The sequence below is a fragment of the Primulina huaijiensis genome, chromosome 2, assembly GCF_012295235.1.
Source record: "Primulina huaijiensis isolate GDHJ02 chromosome 2, ASM1229523v2, whole genome shotgun sequence".
In the NCBI taxonomy this organism is placed as follows: Eukaryota; Viridiplantae; Streptophyta; class Magnoliopsida; order Lamiales; family Gesneriaceae; genus Primulina; species Primulina huaijiensis.
The window spans coordinates 4,055,642-4,078,506 of NC_133307.1; the positions used below are offsets into that span (position 1 = coordinate 4,055,642).

At 35.4% G+C, this 22,865-nt stretch overlaps 2 protein-coding genes across 4 annotated transcripts; both read right to left on the reverse strand.

Moving 5' to 3' along the window:
- Window positions 1-6,322: 6,322 nt before the first annotated feature.
- On the reverse strand, window positions 6,323-11,327 carry LOC140964944 (uncharacterized). 3 transcript variants are annotated; one of them, XR_012172941.1, is made up of 11 exons: window positions 11,114-11,327; window positions 10,778-10,952; window positions 10,510-10,677; window positions 10,308-10,401; window positions 10,060-10,130; window positions 7,768-7,819; window positions 7,426-7,474; window positions 7,197-7,334; window positions 6,780-6,899; window positions 6,462-6,692; window positions 6,323-6,372 (listed from the first exon to the last, which is right to left on the reverse strand). XR_012172941.1 is itself a non-coding variant. In XM_073424945.1 (10 exons), exons 1-10 carry the CDS (start codon window positions 11,308-11,310, stop codon window positions 6,557-6,559), a joined length of 1,200 nt encoding a protein of 399 aa, XP_073281046.1. In that variant the 5' UTR covers window positions 11,311-11,327; the 3' UTR covers window positions 6,323-6,556. The 3 variants fall into 3 exon arrangements, 2 of the variants coding, with proteins under 2 accessions (XP_073281046.1, XP_073281055.1); XM_073424945.1 differs by having other exon boundaries at window positions 6,323-6,692; XM_073424954.1 differs by having other exon boundaries at window positions 6,323-6,692; window positions 11,062-11,293.
- A 948-nt stretch (window positions 11,328-12,275) lies between these two features.
- Window positions 12,276-21,002, reverse strand: LOC140964960 (probable methylenetetrahydrofolate reductase (NADH)). The gene is made up of 11 exons (XM_073424966.1): window positions 20,367-21,002; window positions 20,195-20,255; window positions 19,817-19,896; window positions 19,529-19,702; window positions 17,792-17,965; window positions 17,592-17,692; window positions 17,368-17,479; window positions 16,593-16,673; window positions 16,335-16,512; window positions 12,701-13,041; window positions 12,276-12,613 (listed from the first exon to the last, which is right to left on the reverse strand). The coding sequence occupies exons 1-11, from the start codon at window positions 20,778-20,780 to the stop codon at window positions 12,530-12,532; spliced, it is 1,800 nt and encodes a 599-aa protein (XP_073281067.1). The 5' UTR covers window positions 20,781-21,002; the 3' UTR covers window positions 12,276-12,529.
- Window positions 21,003-22,865: the final 1,863 nt, after the last annotated feature.

Here is a 22,865-nt window from a genome sequence, read left to right on the forward strand (position 1 = left end):
AACGACGACGAACAAAATAGGCTTGAATTTCCTTGCAAATTTCGAACTTTCTTCCTTGAAAACCCTTGTGTGTGTGTCGTGTAAGTTGAGAGAAAAGAGTTGTGATGTTTAAGGGGTGTGGGGCGTGAGTTATGAAGGTGTGAGAAGGGTTTTGCAATTTAAATAATTAATTAACACATTAACAAAAGCCTTGACCCATTAACAAAGTTAATTAGGTCCAATTAGCCCATTAGTGCTTGATTAAAATATTTTGTTTAATAAAGTTTGTGAAATTAATAGTCGGGTTGTCAAAACGTTCGTATTTTTGTTGAAAATCTAACACCGATGAAAATTACGTCCCGGCGTATAAAATCACCTGAAAACTCCTTATTTTCAAAAATAAGAAAAAACATCAATCATATTTTAAATAATCAAAAACAATTATTTAATAAAAACATTTTCTAATTTTCAGCCTCCGGTCTCCGTTCCTCTATCGCAACTCGAATAACCTTTAAAAATACATTTTAATGCAACCATGTAGAAAAGTATATTTTAAACATGCCAACATGCACAACATAATTAATTTATACAATTAAAACAATTAATTGAAATACATAAGGAAATTAATAACTTGTATGCATGTGATTTGCGTGGACCTTCGAATTTTCGGGGCGTTACATAGCTGTTGCCACAACTTTTGATTTCACATTACAAAGGCTAATATGTCTGTAATTTGCAGCCATACGAGGATTCTTAATTTTTGGGATGAACACCAAACATGTATTGTTCAAATTACCAACAGATAATTGTTGGATCTCGGTTTTCTCGTGCCCAAATGCAGCAGAAGTTTTAAAAATTTAAGATCTTGGCATTCAATATATATTTGGACACTCGTATGATTTTCAATTAAACATTCATAGGGTGTTAGAATTTATAACTTTGGTGAAAGATTCACAAGACTCCAACTATTCCGGGATTAGCGGAGATAGCTCTTGATGAATTCCCTACGAACTTTGATCAGAAACTCCTTTCTTTATTCTTCGAATCAGGTCCACGACTAGAAGATTTGTTCATCTTCTAATTTGCACTAGAAAAATTAGAAGAGATTTTACGTTGGAGATCAAAGTTTGAGAGACGGCTCAATCTTTTTCGCAAAAGGAAGTGACCGAAATATTGAGGCTTTGGGAGAAAGGAATTTCGAAAATTCCAAAGGTTGTGGAGGCTAGGGTTAAGTCTCCTACTTAAATAAAACCTCCATGATCTAATTACCATAATATAATAATTGGGCCTATTTAATTAACATTAATGGGCTTGATTATTTAATTGGACTAGTCCAACTAGTTTAATTAATTAATCAAAGTCCATCAAAACTTTAATTATTTAGTATGTTGGACTTGTACTCCTAGAAGCCCATTTAAACATACTTCCCACCATATTTAATAAACTTAACTTTTGAGTTTAATAATTTAAATTTTCAAATAATATAAATTCAACTCCTTGAATTTATTCTCCTCAAATTTTATAAATTCAACTTCTTGAATTTAATGTCTCATAAATTCAACTCCTTGAATTTATTTTCTCAAAATTTAATTATCATAAATTCAACTCCTTGAATTTACTATATTATAATATAAATTCAACTTCTTGAATGTATTCTCTCGACGGGAACAAATGAACCAGTGCTTGTGCGACCCTCAATGGTTCAGGGATACAGCTAGCCGTGGTTTCACAACTCTTTTGTGATTCATGACATAATTTTTTATTCGGTCTCACCCTAATTCGCCCCATTCTATGTATCAATAATTGATAATGAGAATGTCAGAAATCATATTTCTGATTAAACCTATCGAATCATGGTAAGAGCGTCTAGTAGTATCGCCCCATGATTCCCCAGGTATCACTGCTAGTGACTGCAAGAACCAGTCGATTATGATTAACGTACAGTACGATCCATTTATATCATATATCCCGATCGAATCTGCAACCATTGGTTCATCGATGGTTGCGTAATAATTCGATAACTATGTGACACATATAGATAGTGGAATCGCATATACTACTGGAGAACTCCTTCTCCAACGTACATCTCATACTCTGGCCTGAGATTCCACGCACTATTATTTTATCATATCACATAGGATTTCCAACCCGTAGGTGAGCGGTGAATCCCCGACTACAATGCACTGGCTCATATATGTGTCGCAACTGTACCTAATCTCGCCACCTGATGACTCTCCTGGAGCCAGTAAACAAGTCAAAGCACAGCCTTAGCATATAGAACCTCAATGTTGTCCCGAGTCATAAGGACTAATGGTGCACAATCATAACCACAGACTTATTCTCTCGATGAATGATAATCACTTGGAAAGTCCGAGGGAGGGTTGTTCGGTATAATCATCATATGACTACCCATCTACATGTTTGGACATCTCTATACCCTTACCAAAAAACGCGGATAAAGATAAAGACCAAGAAATTTTGTTTAAAAGCTTCCTCCGTACGCCATAATAGTTCAAATCTAAATGATGTACTACGGGGATGCGAAAAAAAACCATTACTTGTTGGTGGATAAAGATCAAGCTTTAGCATTCTATGATCCGAGCCAAAGTAATCTACATTTGTCACTCTAGCATCCAGAAACACTGATTTCCATTGAAAGTTTGCTAGGAATCGATCCAATCGTTCTTGGATGTTAGCAGACGGGTTTTGTTTGTTGTTCCAAGTGAAAATTGGACCATCGTAGCCCAGGTCCAGCAGGTAACGCTGATCAAGAACTTCGCCAAAATTTTAAGAGAAATGGGCTATTTCATTAAAGTCACCTCCAATGACCCGAGGAAGTGTAAACATGGATTGAAGTAAACGTATCAAATTCCATGACATCTTACGAAGACCCTGAGTAGGATGACCATAAAATCCTGTAAAACACCACGAACCACCATCGATATCAGTTATGAAAGTATCAATATGTCTCGGACCAAAACTTTTCAAAGCTACTTACTATTCATCATGCCAAAATAAAACCAAATAGCCAATCCCCCACTCCGGCTATTATACTATCCACACCAAAAGCATTCGCAAAACCCAAAAAAAATTTTAAGAACGAAATACGAATACGCGAAACTTTAGTTTTAGATTAAAAAACTATGTTTGGGGAAAACTTCTTGATTGCCATCCGGAAGCGATTTAACGTCCAGGGGTTCCCCAACCCCCGAGCATTCCCACAAAGGATACTCATGGCGTTTGGCGGGCTTGCCGAGCAACCTCCTCTTTTCTAGAGATGACTAGTTCAATAATCAATTGTTACCAGTTTGAGCATTAGCACTGCTCGCTAGTATTTTGAGTAGATCTTCGTTTGTTTTTGTGGTAAACTGATGGATCATTTTTATCTATGGCATATCAACACCAGATTCCATTCCATAATCTATGCGAGAGCTGCGTTTGTGGCCACCTGGCTTGCTGGAAGTATTTGACAGGCTAGAAGAATTAATCAAGAAGTCCACAGGGGTAAAGTTACACTGTCTTCTTTCGCTCGTAACCATGGCCCAAAGGGATGATTTACATTGGCTTCTTCCAGGTATTTAGGATTATGAGGACAGTCTCTTTTCTGATGGCCAATAGGACCACAAATATAGCAAAACTCCGGTAATCTTTCATAACGTAGAATGATGCCTTGAGAGGGATATTTTGGACCCAATGTGAGTTTTATTAGATGCCTGAGAGATTTCAATATATCAAACTTCACTCGAAACCTCACAAGATCGTTCATGGTTTGATCATAGCCGGATGTTAGGTCGGAGTTCATCACCTATGAGAACTTGGAGGCGTAAGAAGAGATGAATTAACTGAGACACGAAACTGTCACTGTAGGAGATATGACTAAGAGTGAGTACCCATATTCTCACAGAAAATCTAGAGAGACTCCTTCATGTGTCATTACAATCTTTCTTGATTTTCTCAGTTCATGCACTTACATTGTGGTTTACAGACCTTCACATTTTCTTTTTCGAAGAAAAATCGGTAGCAATGGTGTTTAGAAGCCAAATTAAATTGAAAAAATAACAGTTTAGATTGCTCTTTGGTCTCCGGAATGATTTAAAAATCAACATGATCAAAAAATTGATTTGGTTCAAGGTAATCTAACCAATATGAGACACTTAATACACTCTTCGTATGCTCAATAATGAACAACTGAACGTAAAGTTTATAAGACATTAACGGATGGTATATTGGATAGTCCAACTGAGCGTGAAGTTTACAACTCAGCCCACGACGTTTTGTTCTGGTCCCTCTCTCAATTCGCAAGATGGGCTTTACTCACCAGATAATAGATAGACAGATTTATCTACTTGATTTCACCATTTCAACAAGTGCCACGACGGGTTGGTGATCGGAATCCTTCTAGTCGCCATTAACAGGCAAGTCTGCGTCTGATCGGTTTTAGAATCAAACCAAAGGATATATATCATGGAACTTATCCCTGATGTGGGTTTATCTCCTGCAAAGGTTTGTGATACTCCTATGGAGCAAAATTTAATACTAACCACCAAATAATATGATAGAAGTGTTGGAATAATCAGCATTGCATGATCCTTTGCTTGAAGATGCTGGTTCTTTTCGATCCTGCAAAGGTTTGTGATACTCCAATGGAGCAAAATTTAATCCTAACCACCAAATAATATGATAAAAGTGTTGGAATAATCAGCATTGCATGATCCTTTGCTTGAAGATGCTGGTTCTTTTCGAAGATTATTGAGCATTTGATCTATATATCTTACTGTTACAAGACCTGAGGTGTTTCATATGGATTCGGCATATTGAATTGGTCTTACTTGAAAGGTTCCCTCGGTCAAGGAATCTTGATTGTTGAGCTGTTCTTTTGTTTTTTGTTTTTTTTAAAAAAAGTATAACCTCGTGTGATTCTAATTGCGGAAGCTATCTTATGATTCGAAAGTCAGTTTTTGGTTACTGCACAAAGCTCGGGGATTCATTGATTTTTTGGAAGATTAATCAGCAAATTACAATCTCCAAATCCACTGCAGAGGCTTAGTACCAGGCTATTGCTTGTGAGATGGTTTGTATTATTGGCCTTTTGTGTTACTGGTGGGTGGTGGGTGCAACTTAATTTTGCTAACCAAGTTATTGTGATAGCACTGGTCTCCTTCAGATTCCTGCAAAGCCACTGCTTCACGAGCGCACAAAACACATAGTAATTGATTGTCATTTGGTTCGAAAGAAAATTCGAGAAAATCTTATTGAAAAATTAGCATTTAGCAACATGCAAAGTTGTTCACAAAATCGTCGAGGAAGGCTCAGCACCATTATTTATGGTCCAAGCTTGGAATGCTTTCCTTATTCAAAGCTTGAGGAGTATTAAAGTTGCATTTTATATATAAAAAACCTTGAGTATTTATTTGGCATATTAAGATGCGGTTGAGCACTCTGATATTGTTTGTGAATGCTTGTGAAAATTTTGGAATTTATTTTCCATATCTTATATCAAGAGTATAAATCTACATAGCCATAACTGATGGTAAGTATCTAATCGCAGGTCAGTATCACGATAAGGTTATGTCGAAATTTTTAAGATAAAGGTATTGAAATTTAAAATTGTCTTCCGTTGTTTATGTATGTATGATCATTAACACTAGATTAACGAGGGACCTCACATCCTATAAATTTTATAAATATGGTATTTTTCAACGAGTAAAAATTTGTCTATCGATCTTTCTCCGACCTATAAAATGTCGTCTTCAACGAAATCAGGATTTTCACGTAAGAAGACAAATAAAATTATAATGTTTGAAAAGTTTTTGGGGAGTGAAATTGTGCTTTTGTCGATTTGTATCATATAAAAATATATAAATCTATGGAACAAATAATAATAATACATAAAAAGGGGTGATCTCTCCCGGTTAATAGCAACACAAAACACAATGAAAGACATTTACATGGAATTAGTCGGGCACTATTTATTTTCGTTTTCGATAGAGATATTTTTTTGAAAATAGATATGGAAAATGATATTTACATATACATATATATTCAAATCAAATTGTTTAAGAGTAGATCTCTTGTGAGACGGTCTCACGAATTTTTATCTGTGAGACGGGTCAACCCTACCGACATTCACAATAAAAAGTAATACTATTAGCAAAAAAAATAATATTTTTTCATAGATGACCTCAATAAGATATCCGCCTCACAAAATACGACCCGTGAGACCGTCTCACACAAGTTTTTGCCATCGTTTAAATATCTTATAGGCCCTCACTATTCTCAATCTCAAACATACAAACACAGGAAAGAAAAAAAAAAAAGAAATACAAGATGGCCACATAAAAAATAAGACAAAATGCTGCGACTAAATAGAGCAGAGTATCTCACATGTTTCACCTACATGTCAATTGAGCTCCATCAAATAAGCATGATCGTCTGCTTGTTAATTTAAATTCACTTTACCATATTAGGTGAAGCTAGTATACCTTCTATTAAATAATGGAAACTGTTCATGACTTGATACAAGCTCCGTGCATCCTTCTTTGTCAAGCGCCACATCCAAGGGCCATATGTAAATAAATCATGAACTCAAGGCAGCAGTAAAAATATGGTTACGTCTATTTTCAACAAAAGCTGTTCGAAAATGATCAAATTTCCCACCCTTAATTGCTTCTCTTATCGACCGGAAGAATCCCAGATAGTGGTGCGTGTTATGACTGGTAAAACAGGGTGAAAAGCCTTTGTTAGCAATTCAAACAAGAGAAAATTGAAACAACAATCTGGTAAAGAATTACTCTGCATACATCTCCAATAGAATTTGTGCCAACATTTCATGGACATTAAACAAATGGTTTAGGTATGCTTTCGTGTGATTCTGACATGTGTAGCAGTTACAACTCTTGAGAACAGGCGACATATCTTTTCTGCAATCAAATCATAGAAATGTGAGAAGCTCAATTTTTAACATAATAGCAATTTACAACCAAGAAACAGGATAAATGGAAAAAGGACAAAGCTAAAGTACTTGATTTTTCCTGAACCACACACAACCAATCATAAATAATGTTTCGACACTTGATTACTTAGTTTCTACAACATCAAGTGTTTCGCGCAACAAAAATTGACGTAAAGGGAACTACATCTTCCAACACAGCAACGGTAATTTTAGTATGCTGCAAAACCGTGAAGATACCTTCATGGAGCAATTTAGAAATACTTGCCTATAAATGGTTGCCTTCAGATTGATCTTTGTGCCATCACTACCATAATCAGTAAGCTGATCAACGAAACCATGTCTCAAAATTTTCTCTGAAGAAAATGTAAGTGCAAAGCCTCCAAGTGTAAGATGATATATGTACCTACATAAAATTTCAGCTTACAGTTTTTGCAGAAGAAATACATGATATACACAAAGAAAGCTAATGAGGATTGTTGAGTTTAAAAACATACGTCGAGTCAAACAGGTCGACACCTGCAGCAACTCCCTGCAAAACGTCTTCTGCATTATCCAAAATAAAATGAGACACACACTGAAAAAAGCTACCGATGCATTCACAAGGTATAAAAGGACTGCTCGACAGAAAATTTTATTTAATCCCAGGAAAGATGTGAGGTTTCACAAGAGTCCATCTTCGGCGGACGAAACATAACATAGCTCAAAAATTTCAAATTAATAGCAACCCAAAGATCTCCAATCTGCACATGATATCATTTCTCAAACTTCAATCCACTAAACTACGAAACGGATGGAGCATTAAAGAGAAAGGACAATATATCTGGATGAGTGAATACCAGGAAGTCCGAGACCACATATCTGTCGTGGTTTCTCTTCTGGTAAATTCTCCTGAAGTTAAAACATAATAAGGAACTTCACAATAAACAAAATACACAGTTCAGCAAATAATCCATTTGAAGAGAAGGTAAAATGGCATTAAACTTATGACAAAATCATATGAAGTAAATAAAGGACTCAATGACAATTGCCAATAGCCATGAAGCTCCTTTCTCGCTATCAAACTGTAAGACAACCCTTCATTAAAGCAGAAGGCAGTTAAAATTACACAGCTCTCTTTCTTCACAAAATTTCTTTGCTATATAATATTCATCAGAATATTGTCGAAAGAAAACAACTTTAACAGAATTTGAAGTTATGTTGCTTATGATGTTGATTTGGATTGGCAATTGATGCAGTCTAACGGCAATCAAGCTTCATACCTAAGATCGCCGAATAATAGCATGAGTGCGCTTGTCCTTGCCCTTACAATTGTAGATATAAAATGTGCATTTGAAGCATTAGCTGATAAGCGTAGATAGATTTGACGTGATAGGAATTGCACAAACACAGTTCTTAACCTAAAAAATGCAGCAGTTGCCAACGCAGGTAGATTTCCTACTTAATATTACATTCAATTAAATGACCAAGTCAAAATTGAATCAAATCATAAAAAAAGAATGGAAGAAAGTTATTAGTAACTGCTTCCAGCAAATATTTCATAGAAGACACTTTAGCTATGTAATGAAGGCTTTACAAGAAAGACAAGAATGTTGACGTGCAAAGCCTAAGACAAGCTCATAGCTAAAATGCTCAAGCACGAGCATCAAGAATAACTTAACAACTATATCAAGAGCAAAGAAGCATTAGCCAGTGTCCCATAGCTTCTGGGCTTGATAATTACACTTATGTTGGTCTGAGTGCTGCGGTTAAAATCCATTCTCACTAGGCTTGAGTTTAAACTCTTCGCAGCAGTTTGGTAATTCTAGCGGCCTCTCCCAGTCCATACCTTAGAGCCCAATAGCTCACCTCCATGTTTAAATGGTTTTGTGTCACAGGGCCGGCTAGTCCAGTTCCAAATTTCCCTAAATCGCAGGGCCTTCCTTCTCGTGAGCTCAACTGTGTGGACCATCCGGCCCACAGCCTCAATCCTGTTTCAGTTTCTCTAGTTTATGCGCAGAGCTTGGTGGGCTCCCTAAATTGTTTTCGAATTTGGAACAGCGTGGAGCCAATATAACTAGTTCCTATCCTATGGATGTTTCACTCCTCAAATAAATTCTCAGTGGAATGGGAAAGAACAAAGCAAATAGAAGCCATTAAAATGTAAATTGAATATTTGTTTAAATATAAAAGGAAATAACCAAGTGTTTCCTCTCTACAGGTTTTCTCTCCACCTTACCCTAGCTAAGCTAGTAAACAGTCAAGTAATAAAATGACTGACTGCCAAACTCTATACTACTTCCTCCTAGTATATTTCCCTTGCCCCTCCCCCAAGTCATTCCTAAAGTTAGGCATTTGGTCATTTACATCCTAGAACTATCGTTACAAACAATTTTCTCAAAACTTTTGAGTTTAGTTGAAATGGAAGCCCAATCAAGTGCCACCAACATAATTCAACTCAAAAGTCTATGATTTGCTAAAATAATCAATAAGAACTGTATTAACTGTATTATTCTCAAAACTTTTCAATGAAATAATTTATATCCTAGCACTGTCGTAAAAATTTTTACAAACAATTTTCTCAAAACTTTTGGGTTTAATTGAAATGGAAGCCAAATCAAATGCCACCAACATAACTCAACTCAAAAATTTATAATTTACTAAAATAATTAATAACTGCATTAACTGTATTCTTCTCAAAGCTTTTCAATGAAATCATCATCTAACACTTTAAATCAACCAACTAAACCAAATTTATCACATGCTAATGTTTTTTTTATCTCCACTTTCTCAAAGAACCATTATCCCATTTCACCTTTCACCAAATCATTACATAATATTAATTTGATACAAATACAGTAACAATCGAATTTTACTTTCAAACATTACAAAAATATATCAATTTTTTTCCTTGAAAGTACCTTTGAATTGAACCTAAAACCCTAACAAGCATCACCTAAATATCCTAAACCTTGACTCTAAGCTCCATTCATAGCTGGAACGGATTAATGTCTCTCCCTAAACTGGAAGTTATGAACGCAGCACAAACTACAGCAATTATGAATAAATACTGTTTTTATACATTCTGACATAACAATAGAAATCAACAGAATGCATAATAACCAACAAAGCTAAAAAATGATAAGTCATACAGTAATCGCATTTAGCAGAGCAGGGCGTTCGTCCATGCTTTCCCCAAGGCCAAAACCACTAATGCAGAAACCTGAAAAATCCCACCTCTTTCTCAACATTCAGAAGATAATTTAGAACACATAACGAGCAAATAATATTTAATAAGCTTATAGTCAGATAACAAAATAACTACGCAACAATATCACACTATAAAACATATACAACACATTGTGAACTCCAAACAAGACTGAGCAATAAGTGAACATACCTGCAACATTACGCTTTGCAACTTCTTGAGCACAGCGTTTCCGTTCTTCAATGCTAGAGCTTCCTACAATGGAACCAAAACAAGCCCCACCTGCCTATGTATCAACAATTATGCACGCACTTGAAGAATAAACTAAACCATTAATAAATAATTACACCAAATTCCCCACTATCTTGTGTTAAGAATCACAGAGAACACATACTAAGGTAGCCAAATTTGACGTAATGCAGTCGTCAAGCCATCTGATTGTTCGGTCAACAGAGGCTGTATTCCTCTTCTCAGAGACCCAAGCAGGGACTTCATCAGCCAATGTGGTCCACATATTGGGCTTCATTGAAGAAACCATTTCCATATATTGAACTGGCTTAATCTGACATAACTCAAAGACTCACACATATACACAATGCAAGTACTGTATGCATTACTCAACTGGGAGATCCAGTGAAAGGGCAAAGGTGGGTCTTACTAACCAGGCGCCGACCTGAAGGTGTCTCAAAGGAAGCTCCCATCTTGTTCGCACTCTGATAATCAGGAAGGGATGCTATGGAATCCCTGGGAACGGCGAAAAATATGTGATCCTTCAAACCAACCACATTGTGCAGCCCGCCCATTTCAGAGATAGTTTTCATGGAAATACCCTCCAAACTGAAAGAAAAAGTCCCATCAGTAAAACAAATAAAACAATGGACAACCTCATAAAACAAAAAAAATTCCAAAAAACTCATATTTCATGTTGAGGAAAAATCACAAACACCTAATCTACACTATGGAGCAAAGCAAGAAACGAGGATCAAGAAAGAATATACAAGTGCAGGGGGCTGCATTGGAGAAGGTAAGAATCGGGAGTGGGGAGAGAAGAGAGAAGGTCAGGGGAGATGAAGACGGGCAGGCCCTTGCGGGTGGTGAGAAGGAGAGCCGGAGTCTCTACAGAGCAGCTGCCCAGTTGCAGTACGCCAGCCCGACCGCCCCCTCTGCCCCATGCGGCCTTCACGGTGAAATTCATCCTCTGCCTGCCTCGTTTGACTCTGTGTGTGTATATATTTCATATTTAATAATAATAAAAATAAATAAATTTTTTGGCCTGTAATTACGAGAATACCCTAATACTTTTTTGTCCATTAATCTAATCTAAGGTTCGGTTGAATAAGCTATTTTTTGTCTCATTTAATATCAAGGTTGAGTAGTTAATTTGAGTCGAGTCTGTCAAATCGACTCACAATCACTTCAACCTATTTTTTGGCTCATTTAATAACAAAGTCGAGCCGTTAATTTGAGTTGGGTCTGTCAAATCGACTCATTTTATCATAAATTTAAGTGACTGATAAATGGTCCGACAACTCTCACCATCTAAAGCAAATTTATATTTGTGTCATTTACTCTTTTAATTGGGATAGTTGATGAGTTCTCAAGAAAAAATATATATATATTTGAATATTTGAGCCCGTCCTAAAAATATAGATTAATTTCAAAAACTCGTTTAATTTTAAATATATATATCATCTATATTTTATTATGTTATTAAGTTTGATGTTCTAAAGTAATTAATTTTGTGCCGGGATGAATTTTTTAAAATACTAACAATACCTCTTTAAAATTATAAAAGCAGATTTTTTTTATTTAATAAAAAATATTATAAAAAATTATTTTAGTAAATTTATGTATTCATTCATCACTGTTATGCCCTCTTTTCGAAAATTTTAAAACCATTAAAATATTTTTGAAATTTTAAATATTATATCATTCTTAATATAAAAAATTACTATAAAAAACATTAACTTAAATTAAATTAAATTAAATTAAATTAAACACAAAAAACATCACATACATACAAACAATTGTACAAATGGCTCATGGGCTACGGAACAAAACAGTTAACTCAAATTTGGATGATTTTAAACATTTCAAGGTTATCTGAACAAGTACTAATTTTTAACATCAAAGTGAAAACAATGTGAGGATCAAACAAAATGAACCAAAGTAACAACTCAAGACATCCGATAGAATTGTTAGGTTTTAGTTTACAACATAATCATGGAACTCATAAATCCCAAAATATAAAAGATGCTATCACATGCCAATAAATAATATTATAGGTTCAACATAGGAAAACAAACTAATAATACAATCACCTACTCTTTTGAGCATGTGATCAGAAAACTGAAATTCCATTAACTCAATATATTGAAGAAAGAGCAAATATCACTGCATCATACTATATTAGTTCAGATATCTTTAAAAACAGCAAACAAATCTCCTTGGATGTAATCGTTATCAACCAAGCTGACCAAGTAATAAGTGCTTTGGACCTGCATTTACCATCCACAAAGGATTAGAAAAATTAAGTACCAAAACTATTTCGGATTCAAACAAGGTATACTGTAATGAATATGGACCTCTTCAAGCAATTTTCTAGATGGATCGGCTTCTGGATAGTGTCTAGCCCATCCCCTTGACCATATTTCAAATGCTTCATCCTTCCACACCATAAAGCTTGCGGGATCCACAACAGTTGGTTGAATAATCTCCTTTGCAGGAAAAACACCCCATGTCACCGCATTCACGTCAATTTTTTCGATATTAGAAATCCAACTACTTCCATCTTTATTTACAGCCATGTAGGTAAGAGATGGGAAGTCATCTTTGCATCTGTCAACCAGAGCATTCAACTTTTTTGGGGAACAAAAAAATTCCAAGTAGGCCTTCTGGTAAACATACCCACCAGGGCCACCCCATCCTGGAAGTAAAATGACAATCAAATGAACAGAAAGAAGTACATGTCTGCGTAGAAACATGACCTGAACAGGAGAATCATGCACTACTCAACATACATCCACCAATTCCAAAACCCAATCAAAATACCTCAAAGTTGAAAAACTGTCCTAACAAATCACTCAACGTAAAATGAACAGAAGTGAATTTATTCTAGAGAACGCAAAAATGTGCAGCTTATATTTTGAGGAAGAGGTGAGGCAACTCAACTTATGCTAGTTAACCACCTTAGAGACATCACCAGATTACAATAAATTGAGAACATCGGAAAAAGTCAATACGGATGTGTTGACTAATAAATTTTATGGAGCCAAACATCGGAAGAACTTTACGGTTCAGAAATGGAAAAAGAAATATGGGTAGTTGAGCTACAGGTATATATATCTGAACATAAAAGATACACCCAAATGCTTTGAGTTCAAGTACAAAATTATAAACACTCATCAAGGCAGACTTCCAAGTACTAGATTATAAACACTTATCAAGGCACCATGAGTATCACTAAGTACTACAATACACTCAGGGAGCTTTGGCAAGGAATTATATACTCGAAACAGTCTCCACGATTAGAGGCACAAATTTAGGTTGGCAGGGGCGAGATACATTATAATATTCACGAAAATTAACAAATCTGGAGCAGAAAAAGACAGTTTTGGAGGAGATGCGAGCCCTATTAGAGAATGGAACTCGAAATTTTGTAGATCCTCCAGAAAATCAGAGAGTTGCAGAGAGTAGGAGTGTTTAAAATTGAATACAAAGCAAATGGAGACATTGAGTTATAGAAGGCATGACTGCCTGCACGATCAAATATAAAATATTTACCATAAAGAAATTTTTCACATCAATTGCCACTCTATACGCAACTATGGTTCTCTCATCTTTAGCAACAAATTTACATGGGAAGTCCATCGGCTTGATGTAAACTTAATGAATGGTTATTGGAGGAGTAAGTGTTAATGAGAATTCCTCTTGGATTTAGATCAGAAAAGATAAAGAAAAGAGTGTGGATTTAAAAAATCGCTCTATGATCTCAAAATCTGCAAACCCAATGTCCATAGGTACAAGCAGATTATACTATTTCCATCAAAAAGGGAAAATGGAAATTATTCATCATGATTGTTTATGTTGATGATATTATCAAAAATAAATATGAACCATGCTAAATCCAGAAGCTCGATCAACATGAAAACAAAAATCATGGTAAGAGATTTGTGAGAATTTAAGTACATCCTTAGGAGATTGAGAGAAGTTAAACTGGTATCGTTTCTCAACAAGAATATATTATTTGACTTGTTTAAAGAGACTGAGAAATTAAACTCGGAAACCCCCATGATGTAAAACAGGAAGTGGAAGTTCAATGAAAATGATCCTCCAGTAGTTGAAAAAAATTCTGATGGCTAGTTTGACGCTTATTTGTCTATCACTCACTAACTGTAATCTTTGCAACGAGCATGGTGAGCAAATTGATACATTCTCCTACACAGAAACACCCAAATACCGTAGGACATTCCAGAACTATCTCGAAAAATTCTAAGGGAAGTATTAATGCTTAAACAAAGAAAGAGGAATATTAAAGCCCTAGTAGATGTCAGATGCATCAAACGCTAGGGCTGGCAAAAAACCCGAAATTCCCGACCTACCCGATTCCCATCCCATTCCCTTCCCGCAAATTTCCCGACCCGCAGGTTCGGGATTTTTCCCGTCCCGATTTATTTCGGGAGAAGGGTAGGGTATATAATCTCCTCCCGACAAGATTCTCGTCCCGACCCGAAAAAATATTATTAAATTTTATATTATTTTTAATTATTAATATAATTATAATTAACATTGTAACACCCCAATTAACAACTAAGTATTCATAAAATAAAATTTAGTGATATATTTATGTTAAATAATATAAGTCTAATTTTTAGACAATAATTTAAAAACAAATAAATCATGAATATGATTTGGTATTATCTTATAACTAATTATGAGTCATTTTATAAGTATTTGACCACTGAATTATATTATTAAATTTTATGTTATTTTTAATTATTAATATAATTATAATTAACATTGTAACACCCCAATTAACAACTAAGTATTCGTAAAATAAAGTTTAGTTATATATTTAATATATGATTTTCCTATATTTGAGTATTTGACCATTGAATTATAGGTCTCGAGAGATTTCAAAAAAAAAATTCGGGATGTAACCCGACGAGATCCCGAATGTTCGGGATCCCGAACATTCGGGTCCCTACACTTGTCGGGTACGGGATCGAGGAAAAAAAAGATTCCCAATTTTTATCGGGACGGGGATTGGGTATGATAGTTATGGGACGGGTCCCTACCTGATCCCACCCCTACATCAAAGGATGGACATCTTTAGGAAAAGTCATATTTTTTATTACAATGACACCATATTCAAATATTACAAATCCCACACCAATCACAGCATCTTCATCTCAGCTAAGGACGAAATCAAATTGAGTCATATAAAATACTATTTAATCAATACCCAAAATTATCAAACTAGAGCCAAGCTAGAACGTGTTCGAATATAATTTTGAGCCGAATTTGATCTCTAACTATTCGTTGGATAACTTCTGTACCATTTATGAATTGTAACATCTTTATCAGTTTGTTATAAATTATATGAACACTTTAACAAGCAACGAGGTCGAGCCGAAGTTCAAGCAATTACTTAATAGAGATCGATAATTGAGTTCAAACCAAATGAATAGAGCTTGATTTTGACCGACGATTCAAGCCAAATTGAACCCAAGCCAGCTTGTTAAGCTCAAGCTGACAAATAAAATTCAAGGTCAGGATCAAATATGAAAAAATGGCTGTTATTCTGCATGATCCAATTCATTTGCATCCCTAGTCTGAGCCTCCCTGGGCTTGTAACCTATTGTCGCCTCCCTAACCACACACATCGTTATATCTCCCTACTTCTTAGCAGACAACCTCACAGCAAAAGCTGCAAAAGTCTGCAATTCAACCACTTTCAGAACAGCAATTGTTACCAGTCATGCAATTGGGACAACCAGTATGACTTATTTCTGTCCAAAACTGATAGAGATCAAAAGAATAAAGATGCTCCTTGAGGCAGTTTAACAGTTATCACATAGACACATACATAAACCACATGCGACCAGAGTACATGTAAAAATGATTGATTCTTTTTCAGGAATGTATGTTCACATCCATTAACTCCTAGAAACTAAAAATTCACGTAGTCAAAGTGACAGGTAAAAGACTTGAGATTACCTACAGAAGGGGAATCAGATTTAGCTCCATTAACAGCTGGTTGGCTGTTGATAGTTAGAAAACCATTCATGTTAATGCTTCCAAGCTGTTCATTAATGGTTTTTGTCTCTGGCTGAAGTCCATCTAATTCAGACCATGGACTACTCCTCAGCTTCCCAAGGCAGAATTTCACAAATTTCTGATTATTTAAAAGTTCATGAGGACTGTGCTTTCAATAACTGAGCCTTTGAGATAATGAGCTGTAAGCAGAAGGCTTACCTCATTAATATCTTCAACATTATTCAAAGGACCAGCCCATTCTTCAGAAAGTTTCTTATCGCGTGAACGTGGCCGCATGAACTGTCAAGAATGTTACAGGCTGTCATTTGATATTGTATCGTCATTTAAGAAAAACATAATTTCAAAGCATAGCTCATAAAATTGCATGAAGAAACATCATAGATATCACTCAAGAATATGAATGATAAATTTCGAATGAGATTTTGCATAGTGTGCATTCCTTTATCAATTTAGGTTTTATGCTTTCAAGTTTTAACTATTTTTCTTCCCAAGCAAAGTCTCTCATCAGGATCGTTATACAAGTAAAGACAATAACACAAGATTGAGCGCAGAGTTCACAAAATTGCAGATATTCAACCTCGACCAGCATTTGCCATATTTTTCTGATTTCCTACCAATTTCGCAGCATAAATAGCCCCAACAGTTTAGAAATCAGATGTGAAGACAATGATCACATCATCGTCACACTTGTTTTATCGATTAAACACACCAAAATCTCAACTGTGGATGTTCTTGAACGCATATATCTACTAATAGTACCAAACAAACCTACCTTTCTCCTGAGAAAAATCCCGCATCTATAAAATTTTCGATCAAGAATGAAACTACCAGCCAAAATCAGAATATCGGCGGAAAATAGTATTAAAACCCAACTGGATGTGGGTAAAGTCTTCACATGAGCTGAACCCATGGGTTGTACTTGCATCTAGACAAGAACTGAAAAAAAACTTATGACTAAACAAGAAGTGCATGCCTGGTAATCACTGAGTGCTCCATATGAGGCATTTCTAGAATCTCCCCATCGACCATGTGGGTATTGGTCCCAGCTAATAGTTCGGGTAATGTAGCTTTTAGGACGGTTGGCCCTGCCATTTGTCAGCCATAACAGTTGAAAAGTATAAATCAGCATTTATAAACTACAGAGTTAAGGTTAAAAGACGGAAGAGCCTGGATTAGGCCTCCATATGAAACACTTACCAGAATATTGGACGTACATCTTCTTTCACACGGAAAATATTTGCGGGACGTCTCCACGGCAAGGATCTTGAAATCTTGGACTCCTCGATCAGCCCAAGATTCTGTACATGAAAGTTTAAACAAGCCTCATTCAATTCACCTGATCAAAATAGTGATACTTTCATGTGGTGAAACTGCAAAAAAGTAAGCTCAAAACAAACCATCAATATTGCCAATGCAGATTTCTCCATATTTAAGGTATAGAGATGCAAAGTTCTGATCCCAGTAGCCATAATCTTCTTGCACATTTCCGTACCAAGGTGAATTCCGTATGCCCTGACAGCTTCTTCATTGTCCTTGATAGGTTCCAAGGCGGCCATAATTTCAGGGGGAATCTGTGACACAGCATAAAATTGAATATCATGCTTAAACGAATGTTCAATAGCAGGGAGCTTATGATAATATCAGAAGAGAACCAAAAATTTGTATAAGGAAACCACGAGTTTAATTTAGAAAACTATATTCTCAAAAAAGTAATTTGATATATAAATATATCCAGTTTCAACGCTTTATATTTTGCAAAAGTTAGATGACAATAGATGATGCTTATCCCTGAAGTTGTAGCTTGATCGCAATATACAAAATCAAATAAGATGACAATATTAGCAAGATTTTGGATGAGTTCCAAAGACACGGCACATGTCAATCCCCAACCCTTTACCCCAAATAAATATTTGAAACTTCTTTTGTTATTTTTGAACATTTCCAAATTCTTTAATTAAAGCATGCAGTAATATGCTACATTTATCTATAATATGATTTGAAGCTTCCAATATCTTTGTGACGTCCTTTTTTAGCATTGCCTCTATTTTATTGAAGAATAAACCAGTTATCATGATGGCCATGATTGACTTCATTCGTCAGAATTCAAATTTTCTTCAGAAACCTACAAACCATGTTTTTTAAATCAATTTCTTAAACATACACATATCTCGAGGAGAAATAAAATTGGTGTGATTGTTGTAAAATGACAAATTCATTCTCATTCCCACTTTCCTAAGAGGCTAAAGTGTAATTTAATGATGAATAATGATCTTTCATCATCCAAACAGATGGAGACCCTTCTAAATAATGATGGATGTTTCTTCGAGAGTCGGAGAAAGAATTGACGTCAGGGTAAGTTTTGAGATATCATGGATGTGAAGTACCACACAATCCATTTTTATTATAGCAATAAAATTTATGTATATAAAGTATCATGCAGTCCTTTCTTACTGCAGTACAAGAAAATCTATTTTTTAACAACGAAAATAAAATTTTGAACAAGAGGAGTTATTGACTTTCTTTAGGGCTCTAAGTGATCATAACCCAATTCATAGGAGCATATATTATTAATAAATAATTCATAATATACTTGGATACCTTGGTGATATGCAGATCCCTTGTGCATTAGGTGCAAATAACAGTTTCTGTCAGGTCTAACTAGTGGTAAACAGCTAGGACAGAGACGAGTTAGATAAAGAGGAAGAGTAGTACTCTTTCACCAATTAGATATGAAGTTTTAGTCTTATAGTGTTATGTTAGCTTTCAAAGAAACCTTGATCACATGTCATGTCTATGTTCTTATATAAATGACTAATTGAGAAAATTATTTTTACAAATCAGAAATTGTGCTTTTGACTTTGTGTGCGCCAACTTTTTTTCAGTTTGTGTTCAAGATATTCCGCTCTGTAAAGTTGGTTCCAATTTATGAATTCATTGATAAAATTCAGATAGAGCAGAATTGGTTTCTATGCCCTGGTGGGTACTCACTGGGTATTTTCATAGTTCGAAAAAAAACCAAAAATACAAATCCCAAGAACCAGTTTCAAAGCATGGATAATAACAACTTAGGAATCCACCAACTATGAAGCAATCAAATAGAAAGATCTTAGACTGTTCCACTGTGCATCACATACCTTAGTTTTGCAGAAACCAGTCATGCGGAGGAACCCCTTGTAATTATTTATGGGCATGATACCCGGCACAATGGGACACGTTATTCCAATTTGACGGCAGTCATTGACAAATTTGAGGAAGATATCCGTGTCGTAAAAGAGTTGAGTTACAATGACTTCACCCCCGGCGTCAATCTGCAAAAGGAACATCACAATCTGCATGACAACTTGACCCCAATATCATAATATTGAGATAAACTAAATCCAATCATATATATACTAGTAAGAAATGAAATTTGTTTTTCGAACCTTTTCCTTGAGATAAGAAAGTTCGTTCCGATATGCCTCAAGAGGTGCCATTCCATCGACAATGACATCAGGATGTCCCTCTGAGTAGATAAAAGAAAGGGCACGGTGCATGAATAAATATCCAGCAGGATGGTTAATAAACTTACAGAGATTCAGAACACAAGCAAATGTCATGTTTTTCCAATTAACAGAGAAATAGTATCACTCATTACGTAGCAGAACTCAAGTAAATTTATCAATGAGCTACAAGTGGTCTTGTGTGACTTAACGCAATTACTAAAACAGTGATAGTTGATTAAATTTTTGTTCTTGACAACGAGTAAAAGAAGAATGCATAGCTATTTGTGGAAAGCGATCAAGTGGAGGAGTGAGAGAAACCTGGATAGCCCGCAACAGTAATCCCAAAGTAGTCCTCATATTTGGATCTAATATGCTTAACCTGGAAACAAACCAACCAGCCAACAAACAGAAGACAATTAATTAACTATAGACGGATCCAGAGAATTCAAAACACAAGAAGACAATAATTGAAAGCAACGATGGACAATACGAGATCGAGAGCGCAGGCGAAACCACCCTCGACTTGGACGAACTTTTCCTGGCCGTGAGGAGGATCACCACGGAGCGCGAGGACATTCTGAATGCCGTTAGCCTTGATGGTAGCCAGCGCGTGATCGATCTTCTCCACAGGCATATTGGTACACGTAAGATGCATCATTGTCTCCACGCACACCATGTTCTGCATGCGATTGGAGATCTCAAGCGTGAGATCCGCCGTGGTTCCACCAGCCCCCCAGGTAATGTCGCAGAAAGCAGGATTGTGGGCCACCATTCGCTCCATCCGCTCGAACAGGTTGTCCACACCATCCTCCGTCTTCGGAGGGAAGAACTCGAACGAGAACACAACCTTATCGCTGTTCCCATTCTCGGGAATCGCCTCCCGGATCTTCTCGATCACCTTCATCTCAAAAAATCAAGAATTTGGAACAAAATGTCTGTAAACGGATCGAATCAACACGAATGAAGGATCTTGAGCTCAATGTATGTATATATGGGGGAATGGAGTTAGGTGAGATAGCGAGCAGCAACCAAACTCGCGTATATGTGCTGAATTCGGGGTATGAGGTCAGACGACGTGCTTCGTGCGAGAAAATTAAGATCCATAGGCGTCGGTAGGTTGGATAAAGTATAATGTGCCTACCATTTCTTTTTTCTTATTTAAAGGAATTTTTTTTAAAAAATTCCTTTATTAAAATTAATTAGGAAAATTACTATTTTTTAAAAGTAATTGAAAATATTATTGAAGTAAAATAACCTCGTGTTAATTTTATAAAAATCAAATTTTTTCCATTTATTCCAAATATATAGTTCAATATTTTTTTAATTCTTTTATCAATCTAACCAAATTCATCATATATACACTACTAAAAGATCCGCACGCGTTACATGTGTTATTATCATTTTTAATTTGATCAAGTAATATTAAACAATTAACACGAAATTATTTTCAATTTAGAAGAGTTGTTCGATTTAAAATGGAAGTTTTGTTCAAATTTTTTATATGTAAAATATGGAGCGACTTGTGGAGGTTTTTAGTAGGGTAAGAAGAGTAATTATGAAATTAGATATTTTGATGTCCTCTAAGGTAGTTTGTCTCACACTTAATAATATAGTATATATTAATTAATTCCAGCAAGTTTTTATATCATATTAATGCATTCGTTAAATGGTAAAACGAGAACTTTATCCGTAAAACTTGTTTTTTTTTTTATAATTTTTTTAATGCATGTGAAAAACACAAATAAGCCTAAATATATAGAACTTAGAATATTGGACTCTTAGAAACTCTTATTATATCTCACTTTAAATTAAACTTTAAAACATTTAGAATAAATAAACTATTATTAAAAAAAACTTATCGAGATATGAGAGGAAAAATCAAATAAGCAATAGAGAGAAAAATAGTGACAGAAATTAAATGGAGAATAATTTAATATATAAAAATAAGTTGAATAATTTTACTTCCACTTGGTTAATCCCAACAACCCCTGCCTACTTTTCTTGACTCTGTTGATTAGTGCTACTTTTACTGGTGATTTATATATATGTTAAGTTATATATAGTTTTTTTTAGTATTAGTATTAATTGATTTTTTAAAAAATAAATTAAAAAAATAAATGAGAATTAAGAATTTTAAAATCATATTTTTTAAAAAAAATATCTATTTTAAGTAAGATATTTTAGTTATTTTATAATTTGTGTTGTTTTATGATAATATTTCATTTATTAGAATAGTGGTGATAACACAATATAACACCAAGCAAATTCAGGGGATGCATGGATGTCTGAACCAGGTGCTTCACTGTCGTTCCTGCGAACCTTACAAAGATGGCGGATCGTTGCCTGAGTCGCGAAGATAAATGTTAGAGACGTCGAAAAATACCTTATGAAATTCTATGAAGCTCAAGTCAACGATACCAAAAACGAATTAAAATAAGAAAAGTTTTGTAACGACCCATTACAGGTCCAGTGGACTGCCCATACAGCCCACTGTCCCGATCGACCCAAGGCTATCCCGATCTTGGGCTCCCTCAAGGGGCCTTTTCCCTTACGGGCTTTCCATAGGCGTCGTACGGGTTACTCATAGACCTCTCCAGCCCATGCACTGGAGCTTGTGCCTTCCCAGACTCGAATCTGAGATCACATAGATATATAGATACTCAGCACAAGTCTGGTACCAATTGAGCCAGTGAGGGAGCCCAAGATCGGGATAGCCTTGGGTTGATCGGGGCAGTGAGCTGTATGGGCAGTCCACTGGACCTGTAATGGGTCGTTACAAGTTTTGAGTGTAAAAAGTTAACTCTTTTATTTATAGACTTTTTTTACGATAAATTATGAGCTTTTTAAGTATATGGGACCTCGATTGAGCTTATATTATGACTTTTAATAATTTTTACATAATAAACCCACCTTAGTTTCATGGGTGGTTATTTATTTTGCAATGCTATTACCCATCAATTATGACAACGGAGAAATTAAACATTTATTG